The 22,542-nt window shown below is 39.5% G+C and overlaps 3 protein-coding genes across 23 annotated transcripts in view; 1 reads left to right on the plus strand and 2 right to left on the minus strand.

Annotated features, from left to right (window-relative positions):
* LOC111250262 (proton channel OtopLc-like) overlaps window positions 1-22,542 on the minus strand; it is a 55,782-nt gene that overhangs the window by 7,776 nt on the left and 25,464 nt on the right. For 6 of the 16 annotated variants that reach the window (XM_086977865.1, XM_086977857.1, XM_086977855.1 and 3 more), the window contains 4 exons: window positions 11,669-11,944; window positions 5,060-5,239; window positions 2,480-2,589; window positions 2,088-2,264 (listed from right to left, as the gene is read on the minus strand). In XM_086977865.1, the coding sequence (XP_086833991.1) occupies window positions 2,088-2,264; window positions 2,480-2,589; window positions 5,060-5,239; window positions 11,669-11,944 (743 nt within the window). Of the gene's footprint in view, window positions 1-729; window positions 1,486-2,087; window positions 2,265-2,479; window positions 2,608-5,059; window positions 5,240-11,668; window positions 11,945-22,542 lie in introns of those variants that run through there. The other 10 variants (XR_015319438.1, XR_015319436.1, XR_002673277.2 and 7 more) reach the window with 10 other exon arrangements.
* Der-2 (Derlin 2) lies at window positions 7,769-10,323 on the minus strand. Its single transcript, XM_022805464.2, has one exon. The coding sequence runs from the start codon at window positions 9,052-9,054 to the stop codon at window positions 8,350-8,352; it is 705 nt and encodes a 234-aa protein (XP_022661199.1). The 5' UTR covers window positions 9,055-10,323; the 3' UTR covers window positions 7,769-8,349.
* The window catches only part of LOC111250292 (uncharacterized), a 13,167-nt gene continuing 5,170 nt past the window's right edge, over window positions 14,546-22,542 (plus strand). Inside the window, exons 1-4 of one of the 6 annotated variants that reach the window (XR_015319440.1) lie at window positions 14,546-14,696; window positions 14,935-15,047; window positions 15,683-17,095; window positions 17,375-17,720. Coding sequence is in view for 1 of the 6 variants with exons in the window: in XM_022805335.2 (XP_022661070.1) it covers window positions 15,782-17,095; window positions 17,375-17,720; window positions 21,989-22,038 (1,710 nt within the window). In the remaining 5 variants the exon portion in view is untranslated. Of the gene's footprint in view, window positions 14,697-14,766; window positions 14,786-14,934; window positions 15,136-15,682; window positions 17,096-17,374; window positions 17,721-21,988; window positions 22,039-22,542 lie in introns of those variants that run through there. The other 5 variants (XM_022805335.2, XR_015319441.1, XR_015319439.1 and 2 more) reach the window with 5 other exon arrangements.

The following is a 22,542-nucleotide window of genomic DNA, read 5'->3' on the forward strand; positions in this document are numbered from 1 at the left end:
TATATATTGTGTGAATGGCAAAAGGGGAAAATGTTTAAGGAAAAGTCCACAGCGAGCCCTAGCTAAGGAGGAAGATTGCTAGTCATTGTTCTGGTTCGATACGGTGATGATGAAACGGGCATCGAGGTAAAGAAGGTTGTTGTCCTTCATAACGATGATAATAGTATTAAGATTGCATTGATATCATGGCTATGTTCACGCTGACGATGATCAAAATCTCGGCATGAACTAAGTCCGTATGCAGTAAAAATATTGGGGTCTGTTGTGCTTTAGATAAAGCTGTTGTGGAACAACAACATCAACAACGCATGATATATGAACTAGGGTGATAGAAGAAAGGGAATAGCAGAAGAAAAAACGATGATAATAATAAATAACGATTGGGCTAGACAAAGATGAGTGTGGCTTAAGTACTGTGGCCAGATGTAACAAAAATCGGATAAACCAAACGAAATACACATACGCTCGAGAGAACACGTACACACAATCCGAAGCACACCTTAGGAGAAGTGATATATTTACCATTGAGTGAGACAGAAATAGGATTGCTGAGGTCCACATACTGAAGAATGACTAAAGTCATTGAAATGGACTGATGGATAATCTAAGGAGGAGACTAAATATGAATATAATAGATGATATATAAATATATAGAGAAGGCTAAGGATGTGACGAGGGGTAGCAGCAAGTAATTCAATAAATGAAGCTTCAACGGTATACATCGGTTAATTTCAGATCGATTTAAAAATAGCGTTTTCTAAGCGTTCATTTTATTATTATGTACCTTACTGTAGTTGGTTCGGATCCCGTAACGACTCGCGATAACACAAACAACTAGGACAGTCTAGGTCTGCAAATACTGGCTTTCATTATCCTCTCCTTTAAAAAAAAGTGCCATGCAAAACGAGATGACTTTATCTTGATTAAGACAGCCTACTACTTTGCCGTGGATCTACTCTAGCTGAGCCTAAGCTTATTACATGATAGAACTCAACGAAGATTTCTCTTCTTTAACACTCGTACGTTCCAATATTCCATCCACTACATATCGGTCATAGCAAGAAGTGTAAGTTCCGTTGTGCTAGTTCGCAGAGAAAAGCAGCCCCTTTAACCTGATAGAAAAAACATCCAGGTGCAACAACGGGAACAAGATGTGTTGGGACGCACTCTACACAGAGTGGGAATGTCGGCCGTCTCCTTATTAGAAACTACGCTAGTGGAACCAGCGCATTACTTTATAACTCATTTCGACTCAAATGTTTGAAAAATATACGCATATCGTCATACCGCTAATATAATATTATAGGTATCACATATTGACTCCGACGTGCTACCTTGAATGATTATGTGTATATTTAATCTACACAACTTGTATGGTGCTCCAGAGAAGTCGTATTTGATCATTGTTTTATTATATATCTTCAGTCTTCCTCTTTTTCGTATGCGCTCTTCCAGATATCCGCAAAACAAACCGCAGAATGAAACCTGAAAAAGAAACGGAGCACTAGGCCATTTATGCTTAAAGGAATGGATATTCTATATAAAAAATGTGGCGTTATCTGATCTAGCACCGGCATACATTGGAAAATATTGCAAGGAAGTATATCGCCGAAATAAATTACATCCTCTATGCTGGAAGTCTTGTACATATTTGGTACATTTTTTGCATACATTTATTGACTACACCTGTACGAGAATGATATCTTATCCAAATTAACAGTCATCCAGAAAATGGTTTCTCTGAAAAGAAAAAACTTCTCGCGAGTTCCATCGCAAGATATAGTTCGAGATATAAAGCCTTGAACAAAGAATATAAAGTTTGCCCAAGCACACGTTTTATCGTCCTCTAGAAAAAGATTAGATATTTCTACACTTTCTTGCAGCATCGTCGACTATACGCTGGCCTACTATTACCAAAGTCAAACGATTTCAAATATTTGGGATGCTTATGACGCACTTGAGTTTTTAATATTAAATCATTTCCAATATATTTGCACTCATCAAAATGGCTCGCAACAAGTAATTAGACTCGAGGCTTCTGTTTTAACAAACATAATAAATACACACACATATGTGCACACACGTACCGGTAGAACAGCATTAGTGGAACAGTTGTGTGAGCAATATAAGTCCAACGGTCGTGAAATAGCTGTGCTGCCGCAAGGAATTCGTCAACTTTTTTCTGTTCAAAGGTATAAACGAACCACATAGCAAGATTGACCACAATGAGAAATGTCACCAATTCGCGGCCGGGCTTCTGATAACTGGAACACATGGTATTAGTTGTTATAGAAGGCGAAGATTAAATTGCGCTTATGTTACCTCCAAATATAATACCAGCCATAAAGAGATACTTGAGAACTTTAATCTAACCCACCAAGGTACCGAGAATTCCTATTGAAATAACCGTATATTGTATTTGATGTTACATCATAACAGTTGAATAGTAGTCACAGATCATACGGAATCAAGATCTTACCTCATTTTTGTGGAGAAACTGCATCGACGCAGACCATCGATCAACATCGGGGTTTGCACTAAGACCTGGAACAACTTGAGAATTGCGAAGCAAGCGCGCAGCGTGGTACCCTAAAAGGATGATAAATACTTAAATAGCAAAAATACACGCCACCGCCAACAAAAATAACTTCGCTTGTTAACTTAGGAAGATAATTAAAAATGCATTTGGTGTAAGCGCATGCTTTCAAATTCGCGCGATATTTGTGCTTTGTTTGTTGTTTGGACCTCTGGGTCAGCGTCGTACACTGGCTGGTGAAGTGGTTCTATTCAAAATACATTGCACAGTTCATTCATTATTACTAAAAAGAAGACATGAAAAGCCTCCTTATATTAATGAACTATAGGGGAAGTAACGCTACTTACACGACGCTATTGTCAAACTTATTGAATCGTTTCTAAATTAGGTGAAAAACTTTTTCGTTATGCCTTTTCGTTAGTTCTATATCATCCCCTGAGTTCTTGAGAACTATCTACAAATGTTATGGATCTGTGCCTTTACATCCTTAGTCTATTTCTATACGCTAGCTTACTCGAAAACGAACATTCTATTGGATGTTACTAGGAACGTGTAACATAATGTACAAGAAAGATAGCCAAATCAGCTTCAATAAAGTATACCGAAAATATCAATCTACTGGTCAAAAAATCGTGCCAGTATGTCAACATATGTAGATACACAGGTACGTTCTGCCAATGGAAGTGTCCATCAGGAAGCACTTCCGTCACTCACGAATCGAAACGAACAATTCTACCAAAAACACAGTTGATTCTTAAACTTTTTACTGCAGACTGCTAACTATCAGCATTCTCTATTGAAAGCTAAATCAATTTGCAAGCTTCAAGGCCTAACGCAGACGAACAGATTAATCGGGCCAGTCTTCGCAGGACAGAAATGTCATGCAACTAGACTACTGCTTTGGGAACGATATTAATCAAACACTATAATCATGATATCCATAAGAACATCCGGGTATATTAACGGGTAAAAGGTAATCCGTTTTGTTAAAATCTAGCCGCTTTATAGGGCATTGGCTCATTCACTTTCGTAATCAGTTGTTGTAATTTCTCATTAAATCTCCTAGAATCCACTAACTGACAGAGCTAACTAATGCTGATAAAAGTTCTCATCGAATTACTAAATACTAAGCTATATTTAGCTGCAGATTAGCTGTTAAAATGCGTCTATGAACTTAATTACATAACACGGCAGTCACCGCTTATGGTAAAGCAGTTTTTGTGTAGCTTAACTTTGGTGGCTTAGACTTCTTAGACTGACAGAAGCGGTAACTGAGTATACACATTTTTTGTAGTTAGATGAACTCGACGTACTTAGAGCAATTTCTTAGTAGAATAATACGAATGTATGTTCATTCATGTTTATTAGCTGACTTGCCCTGTCTGTCCTACCTCGCTGTCCACTGGATTTCTAAACGAAGGTCTGTTTTATGTTTACATATACTTTCCGTGCAGTTCTGCATATAATCCTTACATTGGGCATAGTTCTGCTATTACACCGTTGACACTACACGACTGATACAATTTCTTTAACAAGGCACTACCAAGTTCCGATGCGGCGGGGATACCATATGGCGGATAATATGACTTAGTGACCCAATTAATCGCCTTAAAATAAAACTGAACTCACTACAACCTATCATAATATAAACTTTATGAAACCAATCTCATCTTCGTAGAGACATGCACTAACTTGAGCTTAAAATAATAATAAATACAGAAATATTTAAAAAGCTTGTCCTGAGCAAAGGTGATGCCACGTGAAGTATTAATGATAATTTCCCTCTATCTAGCTAGCTAGCTATAGTGGCTACAACAATTACGGACTCTTCTCATTACGGCGTTTCAGAAGAAATTGAATTTCTCTAATAACAAGAAGTACATGAGTTATGGCGTCAGCGTCAGCAGCAGTAACAATCGTCGACGTAGTAATGGCCAGTATATTGAATCTTCTTTCATTTAGTTCACTGGCCGGTTATTTGGCTCATCGCAAACGTCAGCCTATAAGCTACGCGCCCTCATAGTTATAAGACGTTGGTAAAGTATGCACGATCCATGCACAATATTCATGTGCGATAAAAACTGTACTATGGATCTGGGTGTTTGAACATCCCCGTCATTACTAAGTGACGCCACCGACACTGAGGCCTATTTTTTTTCAAAGGATTCGGACCTACTACACGCGGTCTTCTTAAAAGTTAAAGGAAACTATTAGATTAATCAGTTCCAGTGCCAAAGGGCTGACGTGGTAATGAATACAAAAAATACGTTTTACTACTATCGATCGTTGATGCATTACAAATATTGTAGTAAATAATAAGTATTTGCACTGTGTTAACCTTTGTGGCCAATAAAGGGTTCGTGATCGATCAAAAATAATACACTGGCCGCACCCTCAGTGCTCTTACGGTTTCAGTTTGCTTGGTCTGCTGCTTGATTTGATTAGTACACAATATCAAGTTAGTTAGCAAAGCCCATAAAAATCTACAGGACAATTTTGTCCACGAAAAAGAATTGTACGTACGTCATCATGGGTAAGTTCGGCAACCACGTTGAGGGCAGTATTAACAATGAAGAATGGGATCGGTATGACGAGAAGGCAGTCGTCAAGGAAGGTGATTGGCGCCGGATTAAACGATAAAGAGCGGGTTTTCATAAACGCCATTCCAACAGCCACGAGCGAGATGGAAATCAACATTCCGTCCTATCATTAGAAAAAAAAAAATAGACTATTAAAAAACGTATGACCACAAGAAAATAATGCGACATCGTGAAAATAAACATGGTTTAATGGTTTATACAGTGAGATGCAAAATATGATTCTATACCCCATTGTTACTTATTATCTACTATCTGCTTAGAGATGTTAGGCCTGAAATATTCTCGAACTGTCTGCAAATTCATTTTTGGCATGTTAATACTATGGCCCTACGACTTTATCTTATTTGTGTGGTCAAGTAGGGCTTTGGGAAACTTTAACCGTAGTAAAACCTGATCCCTTTTCGTATTGCTATAAACAAGTGTGACAGCAATTAAGTTTAATAAGGGACCGATAATTACTAAAACTGCTTTATGTCACTCATCATATATCCGCGCAACCATTATTTGGTCTCGCAGATCCTATTCAAATGTTCAACGAGACATTTCTGTTCGATTCGATGTTTACTTTTAATCTAATACTTAGGTTATATTAGAACATGCACTAATCTTCAACTTTATTAACATCGCATCACAGCCCGTTTCTGTAGTAGCTAAGAAGGCTTCTGGTCCACACATGACACAATATTGTAAGATAATTATCGCGAAAAACATCGCCAAGATATTGATAACAGAAGACAAGAGACAATGGATAACAGATCGGCAGTATATTATATAGTACATGCACCTGGAAGGAATAGTAATATGCGGGTTCTTCTCATTTAAGGATAAAGTCGACATCTGCGGGGCCGTCTAAGATCATCAAGGATTAAGAATTTTTTGTTAAAGGTTCCATTTCGCGTTATTATTAATATGGGTTAGATTCGCAAACTAGGAAACTACGTAAAATTATTGACTAAGCGTTAATATCAATTAGGTGAAACTGAGTGGACAAGCACCGTTCGACTCAACGAGCAGACCTCCTAGAGAATACTTGTAATGGCAATGGAGTGAACTCAGTACTATGTTCCAAAGCATGGGATTCAAATTTAAGGCGCCGATTTTGGCTAGACACCCAAATGGTGGGCGATTCTAAATGAGTAAAGATAAGCATAAGCTCTTGATGGAGTAAGTTGAAGACAAGTGAATATTTTGCAGATTAGACGCATGTGTTTAGTGTTTTGGAGTAAAAAAAACTCAATGATTTACGCGAGATCAAACAAGTCACGGCCGATGTGAGATCAACTCACACATATTAAGTATTTCAAAAGGCCTTAGAGGAAAACCAACTAATGGAGCGTTTGGAAACGTTATTACATCATTGTTTGGGAAATTTAATTTGTTGAGACTTTAACATTTGGCACGTTACGTAATATATATATATATTTTTTAGTAACTTTTTCGAGCATTTGAAACCAAAAAACACAGAAGACGTACTAACCAAAAAAAACGACCCGTGTTGTTTTTTAAATTAAAGGGCAACAATGAAAGATCTCTCTCGGTGATACGATTGTTTAGCTTATGAGTTTCTGCTAAAACTGATAAACTGCCGTGCAAAATCCAAGAGAGGCGCGCTGATTCAATATGCCTAAATAGAACAGCCTATAGGTTACATAGTAGTCTTTACACTCAATACGAGTGGTTAAAAAATATATAAAAAGGATTATTTCTATTCGGCGGATCTTTCTATGTTGAGTTTCATATACGCTATACCATTTTTGGGGTACTAAATCATTACTTACAAACGCTGATTACTACGATTCAGATAACTCCCAACTACTTTGAAAACGTTTGCACCATTTAAGATCACCTTTGCAAACTGACTATCAGTACTTTGCATGATTGGATACACTTTATACAACAAGATAAATAATTGACATTTGACTAGCATTCTAGAAACAAGCGCACAGTTTGAGTTATAGCTCTAACGTTGTAAGCACATACGTAAAGATAGATCACAAATTAATTGATTCAAATTCATTAATCGTCGTTGACTAAAACTTGAATGCTTTGCATCGACAGCAACGGTGTAGTACATGCAAATAAGAAAAAAGATCCGTTTGTTTAACTGTACAAATTGTGTTCTTTGTTTATTTTAATATTTTGCCATCTTTCATATATATATATATACATACATATATATATATATATATATATATATTCGAGTGTTATCTCATTCTGCTTTTCTCATGTTGTTTGTATCAAATAAACACAGTAAATATAACTTTCAACATGGGTCTGTTTTTCCAGAATTTTCTTCGATCCAACAAGGCCGTTTGCAAGCTCATTATTTACAAAGTGTATTTGCTTATAACAGTTGGTAACATGTCATATCGCTCATTACGCCGTACTGCAACAGTCGTAATTCATTACAAACTTGATTTTCGATACCGAAAAAAAATGAACTACAGTACTCCTATATAGCAAAAATTTATTTTCGTCATACCATTTCTGCTGACAAACGTGTTCTTAACCGTAACGACTTCAAACAACTGCAAAAGTTTCTGGCACACAGCAATACATTTTACGTTCTGGATTACAGCATTCTGATTCCATGTAAAGGGGCACAGGCATATTAAAATCATTACTATATTAGCCAACTAGCAAATACTACATCTTTGCCGTAAAAACAATTTTACATGTGCTAATCGAACAGATTCTAGATCTCTGGCTCACTCCGCACTGTTGCTTAAACGGTACCATAATATTGTCCATTCGAAGGGCTTTTCTCACTAACGAGAAACGACTGTCCATTTTCTTTCTATCCATGACGGTGATATTGACGTGAACATATCACCAATTCAGTTCCGTTCAGTTACAATTGCAGTGACCCTTTCCTGCAATGGGGCACATTGAGGTAGTTGTACATCAAGTAGTTCACGAACATGCTCTAGGCTTTGTGTGTACAAGCAACGTTTCTTGTTTTGTCTCTTTATCGGCAATGTACAAGATGGAATATTGGCTGACGCTCAGGATCACAGTGCAAGTAAAGTCCAAATGTGTCTGCCCAGATGATGGTCCCTCTTTATAATGTAATCAAGTTAATGGCGATGAGGCGAGACGTAAAACGACGCTGTTCAGAATAGTTGCTTCTCCACAGCATTGTTCACTTATACTCTTAATTTGGCTATGTCGTCAGCCATTGGATGGCGCTTCAGTGTTTCGCGTTATATTTTTTTACATGCCGCCCCATTGAGGTCCCCCTGGCTGCTGTTCTCGGGTCGCATCGTCAACTGGAACTTCGTCTTCGTCATCAACATCCAGCAGCTGCTTTAGGAACTGTGGAGTCTGGATGACCTTGAATCCGTTTGGCTGACGGGGAAATACATCCTCGAGGAAATAATATACATGACCTACGCCTATGCCAATCAGGTCGACGGTCCAGATATTGTTTAGCAATACCGAAAAACCGAACAAGACCCATGGTAAGTAGGGCGCCTGGAAGTTGACCAATCCAAAAAAGTTCAGTCGAAAGTGTGGATTCCGCCGTGCCCATACGTAGACTAGCATAGTGGTAAATGCTTGGCCGAGAAATAGCATATGCACAAACAGACCAACAAAAGCTGTACACGCACCACCTAACAGGAACATCCATACAAAATCAGCTGTCCGCCCCCGAAACGAGCCCTCCTCAAGCATTCGACAGTATCGTACCGTAAAGAGCATGTTAAAAAAGAAACTAAAACCGAACGAGCCAAAGTACATGAAAGTCGTGAGCAGACGCCACACCTGGCCGCGAAGTATCAGGTTGGGGTTGAAGTAAAGCTGAAATGGTGATGCTAGATCCAGTTGAACGGCCAACGTGGTAAGAAAACATGCCGATGCGTATGTTCTAGTGACGACCGGCATCTGAAAAAATTGTTCAACAAGCACCTGCGCCATGGCGGTGTTGGTGGCGGGCTTTTTTTATTTTGATCTTTAACAACTCCGATCTAGGCGACTAAGCGAATTCAATTTTCGTTACGGCTTTACGTGCGGCTTGTGTTTGAATGTCGCAGGTTGCCAACCATGCATACATATACACACTTATAAGTACCACTTCTCCTTGAAACAGCTATGCTACGTTTTACTTGCCGCGACTGCTTTGTCGCCGTCGTCGCTGAGCTTCGTGTAGGATCGTCGATATTAAAAAAAAACGAACGATCAAACGAAACAGGATTAGTTAGTGGTATAGCAGTAGCAGTAGCTTAAGGAACGCTGTTAGCAGTCGGCAATAGGCAGTAATAATGCCCGGCTGCGGCGCCGGAAACGGTCGAGCTTGTTGGCCTGTGGGTCAATATCGCTTTGCTTTCTTGGCTGCTTTGCCGTATCGTTGCATGTCTTCTATGCTGTATTATGGGTGGCGGTGTCGAAAGATAGTTCTGCTGACGGATCACGGACGAACGCATTGGCAAAGTAGAAGCAAGCAACGACGAAACATGTTTGCCGACATTTCAGTTGATGCTCGTGCCTGAACTCGGGTAGCTATTTGTCAATAGATTTGATTACGCGTACATACGTACCTAACAACATTGTAGAACCGCCGAACAGACCTATTTATCTCTGTATCTTTACACAGTTCGCCGGCTATGGGAACGCGCCGTGTCCACTTCACAATTGCAATTTCGGATAAAGGCAGTGGTAAATATCGAGTGTCACTGTTACGGCGAAGAACTTTTGTTCAGGTTGAGGTGGATGTTTCCTTTTATTTTTCGTGTAGTTTCTGTGCTTCCGGAAATTAGTGAATCAACTCGTTTATGAAATGGTAAAAAAATTGAATATCGGATTACCGTAGAAGCTCATTACCACTCTCGTTGTTCGTTTAGACTTTTTTGATTTTGTCATGTCATCGTATAAGAGCGGTGGCAGTACGCGAACAGACCCAACAATCAGCTGAGAGACACGTCACTGTAACGAAACACCAACGATGGACGCAGCGGGGCGCTTGTGCTAGGTGACTGCTCCCGCAAAAGCTGTTTCGAGGTCGAGTCGAGTATTCCACTGCTGAGCGCTGTCTCTATATAAAAATATTTCAGGTGCCTAAACCTGCACTTTGCTCAGTATTACGATATACTCAACGAAATAGAGGGGTTGCGGCGAAGGGGGTAGAAGACCCACGGCTTCAAGCAGAAACAGACCACACAACACTTCCACTGCTGCCAAAACCACAACTAATAACCAGCGGTAGCAGCAAAGGATAGCGCAGACGCAGTGGCCAAGAAACACGGACACCCATACCAAACAAACACGTAGACGACACATAGGTGCTAACAACACAGGGAAAAGTGACCCGTTTGTCTTATTGGTTGATCTTTAGCTCAATGAGTGAAAAATTACGACGAAATACTAGAGGTGTGACTAGCACAATGCTGAATATATAATACTAAAAATAATAATGTATGATACTTCTATATATCTATTCTATACGATTGTAATACAAAAACAGGAAATAATTTCCAGCTGTGTACGTCTAGCGGCACCACTCGCTGAACCGAAGCATGCGTCGTCTGCTTGTTTGTTTGTTTGTATTTGTGCTTTGCCAGTGTGTCGCTGTTCCCCAGCCGTAAAATGACGGCCACAAGCTGAATGTAAAACTGTTCCAAGGATGACTTTCTGTCATAGGCTCGAAACTGTGTGATCCTGACGTTTTATGAATTGGAAATGGTAGAAACTATAGCTTATGCCGAATCGTCTTCGAACATTGTCGCTTACATTCAGTATAAAAGTTCAATATGAGAAGTAGCAACAGCTGAAACATTGCAGAGAGATGAACAATAATGATGATATTAAACTCAGACTTTATGGACGCAAAAACGCGTTTTTGATACATGCGGGAGATTCTTAGAGCCATAGACTTTTATTATTATATTTTTAGTTGTAGCGACGGTATTCCTATCAATGAGATTATAAACACCCATCATACATATGTGGACTAACAGATGTATGCAGAACATTTATATACAAAATATTATATCAAGATCATTCTAAGTATCATACTGAATTTTTCTGGTAAAAACATAGGATGGCTTCCTGGCAAAAGCCATTTATTATCTAATTATTTCCGTGATAACAAAACACAAGTGTGTTTTGTATAAAGATAAATATGTATATATATATATATATATATATATATAGATATGCTTATTTGAATACACTTACGTTGATGCGTCGACTCAATAAAAAAATGATTAGGCCGTAATAACTGGACGGAAAAAATGCTCGTTATTAGGATATTAATTACAAATGTCCCAGGTGTAAATACACTCCCCCCGGGAGAAAGCCATCCAAACCAATGCTTAACAGCTGAACTAGCGAACCAAAGACCCTAACCAAAAAATACGTACTGCATAGAGCGAACTAATGTACCTCAAATAATAACTAGGATTAAAGTTCTATTTAGATAGCGATTGTTTTTTTTTTTTGCTGCATCAATTTTACAGTAAAAGAGGCCATAGGCAGCAACTGGCGTGCGCTTTATAAAGTTCTTAGAGGACAGTATAAATTTGGATGAACTCACCTGAAAATTGTAGATCCGTTTAGCAATTTGTAAGTGATCGCTGCTCAGATTTCCCGTAATGACAACGTCAAAAACACTGTTGTTTGTCGAGTATTCATTTAGCACATTGTCTGGTAAGGCTCCGGTGAACACGAAAAATAGAATTACTGTAACGATCGATAAAAGTAGAACGACCATTCCAGCGAAGATGCCTGTCTTAGCAGAATGACAATCCGCCGATAGAACCAAATGTGATCGATACGTTAAGTCCACATCACCGTATTCGTTTTCCTTGAGCTGATATACAATCAAATGATTAAAAAGATTTTTTTTTATTTGTACACAACGATACAAATGCAAATCTTGCTACGTTTATTTCGTATAAGCGGATGGGAGCTCAAGCGGGCACTTTTATAGCTATCTTTATAGTAGCTACTCACCAATGTATCGGCACAATTTTTATCTAACTAAAGATCTAAAAAGTAACTTTGGAAGGAAATGGTGCTTTCAGGATCGGCTCAACACCGTTCTTCGTTGTGGTACTTATCTGAATACGTTGCTTGGTTTTTTACCTTACGTACGATATAAACTAAACTTATCTGAATTTGGTGGCGTTCGTAGACGCTAAAATCAATACTTTTTAGTGCTACATGCTATGGATTTTTGAGCAAATTAAATTAAATACGTGCCTGCAATTTCTTCGCTTTTCGGCTGCCGAGTTATCCTATATTAGTCGTAAATGCGCAGTATTGATGTCGTGTGGTTATCGCTAGGACATTAGGTTGTGTTTTAGGATAGGGCCTAACTGAGGCGACAATGTGTTCGCTTAGCTCACGACGAATCACCCAAATGCATTGCTGAATTCTTGCTCTCGTCATTTCGAAAGTGTGGCAAATATTTTTTTTATCATATAGAGAAAGCCTATGCAGGATTATAGTACTTGAAAACAAAAGGCGCTCTATCCTAGGCGTTTTCCATGTAGACCCCTCTGCACGAGCAATCAGCTATACGCCAAATATGTTGAATCGTCAACGGTAAAGCAGTAACGGAGTACACAGAGGTCACATGTTTTACCAATAAAATTTGAAAATTGTGTAGGAACCTATCGGCTTGACCCGAATTCAAAAAATAAAGCGCTTTATGCACGGGACACATTTATTCCTCTAAAGCATTTTTTGTTGTAAAAAATATAAAAAATAAGAAAAAGAAAAAATAGAGTTCGGCACGATATAGTAATGGGTCAAAAATGTATTCATAAAACCGATTTGTGATTCGTGACGTCGGACTCTTTTTCCGGTCTGCCATCACAAACAGAATTTCAGAGTACTTAAACGTATGCTTGCAGAAACGCTTTCTGAGGCGACTTACTTACAACCATATTTTTTTTTATTATTTGAAACACGACGACTATTGAAAAGTGTGGGCCATCTTTAGTTTTATGAATGAAATCAGACACTCACGGGTAATTTCACTATTATAGAAGGCTTTTAGAGACCAGACTGTGAGTCAGTTCCAACTATAGAAATGGTATCAGCAGCGTTGGGAGTTTCAAGGCTCTGTCGTCCAGCATTCTGGGCAACTTGTCGCGGCTAAAACGTGAAGAATCGGAAGACCTCACTCTGTTTTGCCGTAGGAAAACTTTAACGTACCCAAGAAGTTCTAGGATTTACTTCAAAACGTCATTACAGCTTAAAAGACGTGGGCATACAGATATGACGTGGGGGCAAAAGCACAGTAATTTTAGCAATGTGTCAGAGACAAGCTTAAGCCAGAGAAAGCTTCAAGTGTCGTGTATTTTGTATTCATGGTTTCACTGTTGCTAAGAGTGTTATTAAGAAGTTTTTAGGATTTAATATAATGGTGTTCAAAATAGGCCTGAAACTTGAGGGAAGAACCAGTGGATTCTTCATCACAATAATCCGTCTCCACCGCATCCAGTCCCCTGCAACTTTTTTTCGCTTCTCAAAGTTCAAGAAACACCTCAGAAAATAAGTATTTGAGATAGTAAATGATTTCCAAGGAAAACAAGGACATAACCGAGGTCCGGATACGATTGATTCGAAAGCTGACTCAAAGTTTAGAAAAATTATGTTCGGCGGAGATTACTTCGGAGGGAACAACCAGGATACAATCAACTGGGTCAGATTCTAAATTTTCCTAATATGATTTCTTGCCATTGTATGTAGCTGTATATAGTGCCTTGCTGAGAATTTATTTGACCTTTTGAAGCGATTTGGGGGTTTAAAACGGAAATCATAGAATGATTGCGATACCGTTACCCATTTCACTACCCCGCTATTATCTGCTATACAAAAAAAGTTACACTGGCCGCTTTTAACATGCATTAGTCGAAGTAATAACAGTAAATAAACCACTTTACTATTAATACGTGGTTCTATTAAATTCGTTTTTATCGGTTGTTAACAATAGTCCCCGCAAAGATTATCTGCTCTGTTGATTGATTTCTGACTTCAAACAATTTTCTTCACCGCCTTGAGAAACAATCAAGTTATATTTATTTCTTAAGAAATCCCACGACAGTAACAAACTTCGTAGGTGCACTTAATGCAGGATTCGAATAAAATTAATTTTATCTAAGCTTATCCAATTTGTTCTCTTTGCACTCAAATATTTAAGCGGACATGCCCATACACGAGCTCCACCCACGACACGAGTCCAAAGACACGAGTCTCAATCTATTGCACCTGGGTAGAAAAAGCTAAACGCCGGAATGAACTAACATCCGTTCTTGTTGTCGACAAAATGATTCACTTACTGATATCAGGCTATACGCCAAAGGTTCAGCAGGGCTATAATACCCCGGTGAGTTAGTTTTATAGCTTCCGAGAGACTGTTTTATCAGAAGAGGAGTTTTTAGGTACTTACGTTTTCAAATGTATATAATGTATCATCAATGACTAGATTTTAAAATATATTAAGTTTCCTTGTAAAGTAACAAAATCAACCATGCTTTATTCCGTCCCGCATTCGGCCTCCTTGGAACCTGGCTGTTGAGAAGTCCATTCTCTCGCCACCTCCTAAATTAATGGTAAGGACGAAGTGTGTCTAATCGGGATTGAGATCAGGGCCATGTCTAATTTGACGCAAAACTTTGATAATAATCATCGATATTGATAGGTAAGATTACGAATCTTTTATGAAGTTCTCTATAGAGGATCTTTATCTGGTCTCTATACCTATATACAGTGGTCTCTATACCTATTTAAGTTAAACATGCATACACCAAACGATACCAATCAGCTGATCCGACATACTCTATCCTTCAGCTGATCGAGTGCAGTAGTATGGCTTGGGGCAATCTGCAGCGGCCATCGGTGCAAATTAATATGCTTGCAAACGTGAAACTCTTGTTCAGTGAGCGACCAGTTCGTCAAGGCGGGTATACATTTTTCGTTATCGCTCCGTGTGGTAATTGAAGAGTAACTCAGTCAGTTTATCTTCATGATGTGTGCTTATACACCATACGTGTACGTATGAAAACGGAACTGGCTTGAAAACAGCCTATTTAGTGGCAGGAATAGCCTGCTTATTGAGCCGTATAAACAATTTATCTATTGGTATAATCTATTGAAGCGGGGCTAAACATTACAGAAGCTGCAACCGTACCACTCACACGAATACCGTGCAGTAAGAATTTAGGCTACGTGTAGGATTTGGAAATTTTTACTATGAATATATTCAGCATAATTGATTGTAGTAGAATTACTGTTTCGAAAAACCTTTGTTGACAGAAGGCTTGATGATGAATAGAGGTGAATTTAGACTAACTGACATATAGGTTAATTTAGAATTTTTTAAACTAACGGATAATAGGTCGAAATTATTTAGCATAGTTTTCAGGTGTGTGAAAAGGAACGCGTGTACGATTTGATTATGGAATTTTCTTTTTGATCTTTTCTGTCAATATAAGTTCTACGTAGTAACACGTTATTGTTTTAAAGTCATTGCCTTGTTTTCTGCCCATTAAACAAACATGCTGAACTTCTAAATTTGGAACTGTCTTTTTTCTGTAAGCCGCTCCAGTTTGTTGAGCTGCTGAAGACGCCTCGGCAGGGACATTCCTGTATCTGATATTCGGTGATCCCGATATTTCACTTTAACACGTTATAGTCTATGGATATAGCGAACATGGAGGAATCGACAGATGTTGTCGATAGCATGAGAATAGTCGATTCTCAGGCGAAGATCAGCTCTCCACGGAATGTCCACTCTCCAGAAGTTTCTTCACCACTTACGCGAGAAAGAAATGAAGTGGTTTCATGCGCTGAACTATCTCCTCGGATGACGATATCTGTTGGAGAAAATTCGGAGTCAAAGGAAGCGTGTGACGAGGTTCGGCTGGTAAGAACCGCGTCATCTGAGAACTCAGCGAATTTAACTTATTATGCTCAGCAGACATTACAGTCAACCGGTACGCTCAGCCAACAAACTCCGGAAAAGGCAGTGTCTAGAACACCCGACCTTACTTGTTCATATAGTCCATTGCCTCACGTGTCTCCAGGTGCGTCCTCAGAGACAACGATTATGGCCAAGGCCGTTAATGTTACCGCCCAAGAGAGGGATGCGGAACATGGAGACTGCCATAAAGAGCAGCACTCGCTTCAAATAGATTGTGATCCGCAACAAGCAGTCGACGCTAATGATGACGCTAATGATAACAAGGTTATAATGGCTGTACCTACTTACGATTCAAGTTCAGAAATCGTAATAACAGACGTATTGGTTGGTTCTCGTGAGGCCGACAAAGAAATAAAAGCGAAGGATCTTTCAGACGAAATGACCAGTTCTCCTGCGGAAGAGAGCAGCCCATCGTGTGACGTTACCTCCCTTAAAGCAGTGCCTCTGAAGTCTCTTTCGCCTCTAAAGACAGTTCGGGCTACTTCTCCGGTGAAAGCAGTTTCTCCCATAAAGGTTGTTTCTATGCGGGCAATTTCTCCAGTAAAAGTTGTTTCTCCCGTCAAGGGTGGTTCCTTTACAAAGGTTGCATCTTTAGTGAAAGTTGCCTCTCCCGTTAAAATCGTAGTACCCATGAAAGTCGTTTCTCCTCCTTCAGGGTCTACTCCTCCTGCTGATAGTACAATATCCGCGAAATTGGAGTCATCTAATAAAAGTGTTTCCTCGGTGAAAACAGCTGCCGTTATGAAAGTGGCATCTTCTGTTACGGTGGTGTCCTCCGCAAAAACTTTATCTTTTCCACGGGTTGTATCTGAACGAGCAAACATAGACTCTGCAGACGACCCTCCTTCCACTCCCGTGAAGGAAGGGGTTGTCGTCAATTTCCAAAAACCTATGTCCAGTGCTGGATGGGGAGAGGAGGAGGCTGTATCGTCTGAAGAAGGAGCCGAAGCAATGTCCGAAGAAGGCGATGAAGGTGATTCAATTGAGACCGAGCCGGAAGTAGTCACCGAAAGAGACGCGGGATTTAAGGTTAGTGCTGAGAGACAGAAATATATATTTTGATGGGCTCCAATGGTTTTGGTGGGCCCTGCGACTGATTGCGAAGTTTAGCATGGCTTTTGACTTCTCATTTTAGTGTAGCAATCAGGCGTTCGATTTCGATTGTGTGAGAATTTTGTGAGCAGCATATAAACACGGTCTCTAATGATTTGCCAGGTTATTATTGAACCTGGCATAACAATAAACATAATAATAGCAAATAACTCGCTTCTAAACGAATTAGTACCATGCAATTATTGCCACCTTCAGGTAAACTGGTTGGCCCTCCGCGACGCAGCAACGGGTCGGTTGTTGTGGGCTACCGATGTTGATCTAGCTTGTGGCGATCCCGAGCTTCGTGTTGTTGCCAAGGTCCCAAAAGAGATCTTACATATGGACGCCATTCATCGAGAATTGAACTTCTCCACTGCTGAAAGCCTGGACGATTTCCGCCTTGAGCAACGCGTGCTATTTAAAGGCCGATGTCTAGAAGAGTGGCACTTTCACTTGGGATCTGTAGAGCCCACTTCATCGCAAACATGGACTTCTGTGTTTCACAGCACACCGGAGTGCCAGTTAATGCCGTTCGAAACTCTTAACGGCCACCTCTTTTTGTGTACGTGCTTTCTTGACGGCGCTGATCTTTTAGCCGTGTCTACAATTGAAATCCTATATGTATAAACAGTCATCTAGTTAACTATACTGATAGATATTGATAGAGTAGAATAAATTAACGGGGCTTTCACTTCCAATTTTCAAAAGTTGTATTTTAAAAAGTTATTTTTAGGCCTAATTAGTTTTGTTAGGGACGCTGAAGCGAGAATAGTTCTTTCTGGCCTAGGTTTGCAGAGCCCCACGAAAATATCAATTACTACGTAATAACACTGCTTTGCTGTAATAGTGAACGACTGTGAGACCTTATTGTCTCTATAGTATAGAGCCATTTGTTAGTAAAGACATTGAATTGAAGGTGGACTTTAATGGTAAAGGGGAAGCCAATACTGATTCAACTACATTGGCGCACTGCAACACTAATTGATTTCTTTATCGTAAGTTGCTGTAAATAGAATCGGCGTTAGAGCCGAGCAAAGAAAGGTCGTTTTTTTAAGCTGAAAGAAACTCAGCTATAACAAATGTTCCATGACAGGCTAAGTTGTGCAACTCAATCAACTTGACACTATAATTAAGCATAGCTTCAAAAAGGGTCGATTTTCTAATTAGTGAAGAGGAGCTCTAACAGCTATTTTGTCTATTACTATAATAAAGGTAATTTTCTGACTATACGTAATCGTTTGGCAGTAGTTTCACTTTTACGATATCTTTATAGAAGCCTCTGGAAGCGGCTATACGAACAAATAAAAATGAACGACGTTCGACACATGCATACATAAAAATTTAACGCAAAACTTATTTTCGCTATAGCCATGCCTTCACCAAACATGTTCTGATGTCGCAGATAAGAGGCAGGATATCAGATACGCTTACATATTTTGACTTCGCATATAAGGGACAAAGCTATCTTGCCTAAAAGTGACAAACGGCACGGCGTACCACGTTAATGTATCCTTGTGCTTCTCCCAGCTTATGAGGCACGAGTTGAAGGGAGAGATGGAGCGGAAGCACCGCTCCGGGGTAAAGAAGGGGTCTGAAGTTCTAAATTTCGACGATTTGGACGACGGGAATCACTGTGATTGTGTATGGACCTATATATAGCAAACTGGTCGCGTGACGGTCCGTAAAGTCGAAGAGTTAAGACTGATTTCGATCCGCCATAGTAATATTGCGATGATTTCGAACGTATGATACGTTTTAGATTTAACTGTAACAGCACCGTTACCTCCGTCACTGTAGTCGTGGCACAAAGACACTGTGTCACCACGAAGTATATGAAAGCGTGTCCTGGATAGAGGTCGCTCCTTGAAAACGACTGGGCGTTAGATAGTGTCCTACTGTATTTAACTTTGTACTAAATACTGTTGTATTGAATTTGATGCGTTATCATGAGAACACCCGATATAAATGAAGTAAATAAAGAGTGAAATATAGAGTATGTGGTTCGTAGGAGTAGGAACGGTCACGTTGTGTCAACTTCTAATAGTAAGTACACCGAGGACGTGCGTGTACTCGTTCAGGTTAATTCCGTCGGGACAGGTCACGTTAACAACGTATTCTTCCCAAATATGATAACACCTATATCAACTATTCTCTATACCACGAACAATGTATCTGACATTTCGGCTATTCGCATGTGCGTCAATTTAATACAGAATGATACTATTATGTGCCATGTGCTTACGGTAGTTTTCTGAGTATGCCGGATCGCGGAAGTTAGCTTCATATCCCTATGACACACACAACCCTATTTGCAAAGCGAATGTACTTTAGGCACGTAAATACTAATGTACCTGTCATAATATCGCTTGAAAGCCTCCACTGTACCTTATCCATTTTTGAAAGCCTAGTTAGCAGCAGTTAATTTAGGTCTAATGTTGAAAATGCGTGGCCGGGTCTTTTCGGTTTATGCCTTTTGAACGTTGCCTGCTGTAATATGAAATCAATTTTGATAAACCACAGAAACTGACTTTCCTAAGTAGTACTGTTCCATAGATGCTGTGGCAGCCGTAGGCTGCGTCCAAAATAGTGTGATTTTATAAATAAAAGATCCAATTCCTTGCAAAAAGCACAGTACACTGAGCGAAGCTTCGTTTTGTTTCATTTTTAGAGCGACATTCATTAAGCTCGCTGGCACCAGTCATTACTGGGGTATGAATCAAGGCAGGTTATATTCACAGCGGTAGGTTTGTGTTTCGTTTTAATTAGAAAATGTAGAAACTTGGACCGGGGTCGCGTCCAGAAGGTGCTATACAGCTAAGAACGAGCTTGATAACTTTCATTTCTCTTCCTAAAAGTTATGATTTTCAAAGGCACTGCTTGTGAATTGTGATTGCTCCCATTAGCCTTTAATCGTTTCGGAACTTTGCAAGTTAAATGAAATGAATAATTCATATTTGTTTTCTCCAAGTAGAATATGTGCGACGCATTTATGATAGAGGTTAGATGCGAAACTATATTTGTACTGAACGACATTGGCTATTGAATGAACGTTAGAGGATAACGATCTGCAGCTTTTAGGATCGGAGTTGATTCTCAAGCTAGAAAATATAAGTTAAGCTCGACCGATTTATCGGCACTATGCGCGTCACTTCCCGCCAGTGTTTGAAGCTGCTGTAACGAACGCCAGTCAAGGTGACATTCAGAGTTGTAAGAGCGTGCACTTCTTCATGGGGTCGCTTTGCTGTCGTTTCTTAAAGTCAAGACTTTCGAAGGATGGATTTCTTGTAAATTTGACTTAACGCTTCACAGATCTGGGTTGCGTATATATATATATATATATATATGTGCAGTGTATATCCTCTGACCTGTCAAGGACAGCGTCGTAAGACGTACTATGGTACGAGATCCTGACGTCTATAATCATACCGCTCTCTGTACTGAGGTATTTAGAAATTTCATTTAGAATACATTTTATCGGGAACTATATACTTATCACTTTTTATATTCACGGGCTGTGGTAAATATGTATGATAGTGGACCTGTAATAGATTAGCCATTGGATTACGCGTTGGTGCTGGCGTAGTTCCAAATAGTTGTAGTTTTCACGTACTCTAAATGCTAGATTTAATTTGATGAATTGAAGGGAAGAAAGCAAGTACGCCTTATTAGTTATAAGAAAACATGAAGCAAATCTTCTATCCTAGTGTTTCAAGTTTTGAGAAAACGGTGGCCTAGCATACCAAACATCGCTTCATCCCAGCATAGTAGAATGGCACGAGCGCTAAAGCAGCTTTGCTAATAGAAATGAAGTCGGTTTTTGGCTGAGCAGAAAATCCTCCCTCTGCTCTATAGGCATGACGTCGCCGCTAAGATAACACTGGTGGGCAAATTTCAGTCGCAATAGCCAGAGCATTGACAGGACTGTTAACAGCATGGAACGCTTCTGCACATTACCGCACTGTTTTATTCATTAGCGTTGTGGTCTAAAGCCAAATCGCTGAAATACAGACGACAGTCAGCACCCCTTAGTCGTTGTTAGCGATTCATTTCAAGTGCAGGTCATGTCGGGGTGTGTTTTAACCTATACCTGTCAATACCCGACCCGTAACTTCCCATTAACAAGGGAAATGCGATCGTTCGGCATATTTCACTTTTCTAGGCCGCCTTTCTCAGCTCTTCCGATAGCATCAACTCTTTGATATTACGGAGTTGGTATACTCTAGCACCACATCATAGCACACATCAGAGCTTATAATAAAGCACTGGTGCCTTTGGATTCATGCACGACTACACGGGCATACAGACCTCTAGGCCTGTTCTTTGTGTTCAGAGAAACAGCCGCCCGTTCGTATGTGTGCTACTGAGAGAATTAAGTAAGAAGAAATGAATACGTGCAATGGCGTTATTTTTAGATCTAAGTTAGCAATATGATTATCATAAAAACCTTACGGCGTTTTTTGCAATCGCTCTTTTCAACTCCTGCTGGCTGGAGTCGTTGTATGTAATTGTAGAACTGAATTGTAACAGGCAGAAAGAAAAAAACGCATATGACACGCGAGAATTATTGTTGTAGACTATAATAACTACTATGAGGTCAACATGCAATGCCTCAATGGAGGATTGCATAATGACGGAGCGTCTCATGCAACAACTGCTTCATTTTTAGGTTCGATTTTGGATAATGTAGTCAGATAAAGCTCGGCGATAGGCTTGGTGGCTTTGAAGATAGAACTTGTCTTCAGTATTGATCCCTGTATGACGCGCTCGACGGTAGCTCCAGCTTCAGTTGTCTTGATGGTAGTGACATTATTGCTGTTTTTTTTTTTTCAGCCACGTATGTGAACCACAGATATCCGTGGTTAATTCCCAAAACAGCCATGGTTAGTGTGTGATGCTTAATCGTTTTTAATTTAAGATATACGAAATACGTACGCATTTTTATTCGGCAAAGTATCACGCCAAAGTCCATGAGATTGCCTAGGTTTAATAAACTGCACCGGCATAAACAAGCGATCCATAAGAATTTTGTCAAAAGTAAAAGTTTTGCGTTATTTTATATAATAAGCGTGCAGTATCAATATGTGGAAACTACTTCAAATGTTTACATACTAAAACTCTATATAATCCTTTAGTCGTCAGTTAGAAATGTTGTCGACCGATTTCTGTTCGTGCTCTTTGATTTTCAAATGTGATCACAGCCAACCTGGGGAGATTATGTCCGATCAAATTAAACACTAGATTAACATTGTCGCAGCTGGCCGATTGTTTAATTAAAGGGGTAAATTAATAAGGGGTTGATTTTACCGAGGTCTCTGGTAAAATATACTGTTCTATCAAAAAAGAAGTCGACAGAGTAATTGAACGTACTTTTAGTGTTGATATAT

Source organism: Varroa destructor, unplaced genomic scaffold, assembly GCF_002443255.2.
Source record: "Varroa destructor unplaced genomic scaffold, Vdes_3.0 BEIS01000001.1, whole genome shotgun sequence".
Taxonomy (NCBI): domain Eukaryota; kingdom Metazoa; phylum Arthropoda; class Arachnida; order Mesostigmata; family Varroidae; genus Varroa; species Varroa destructor.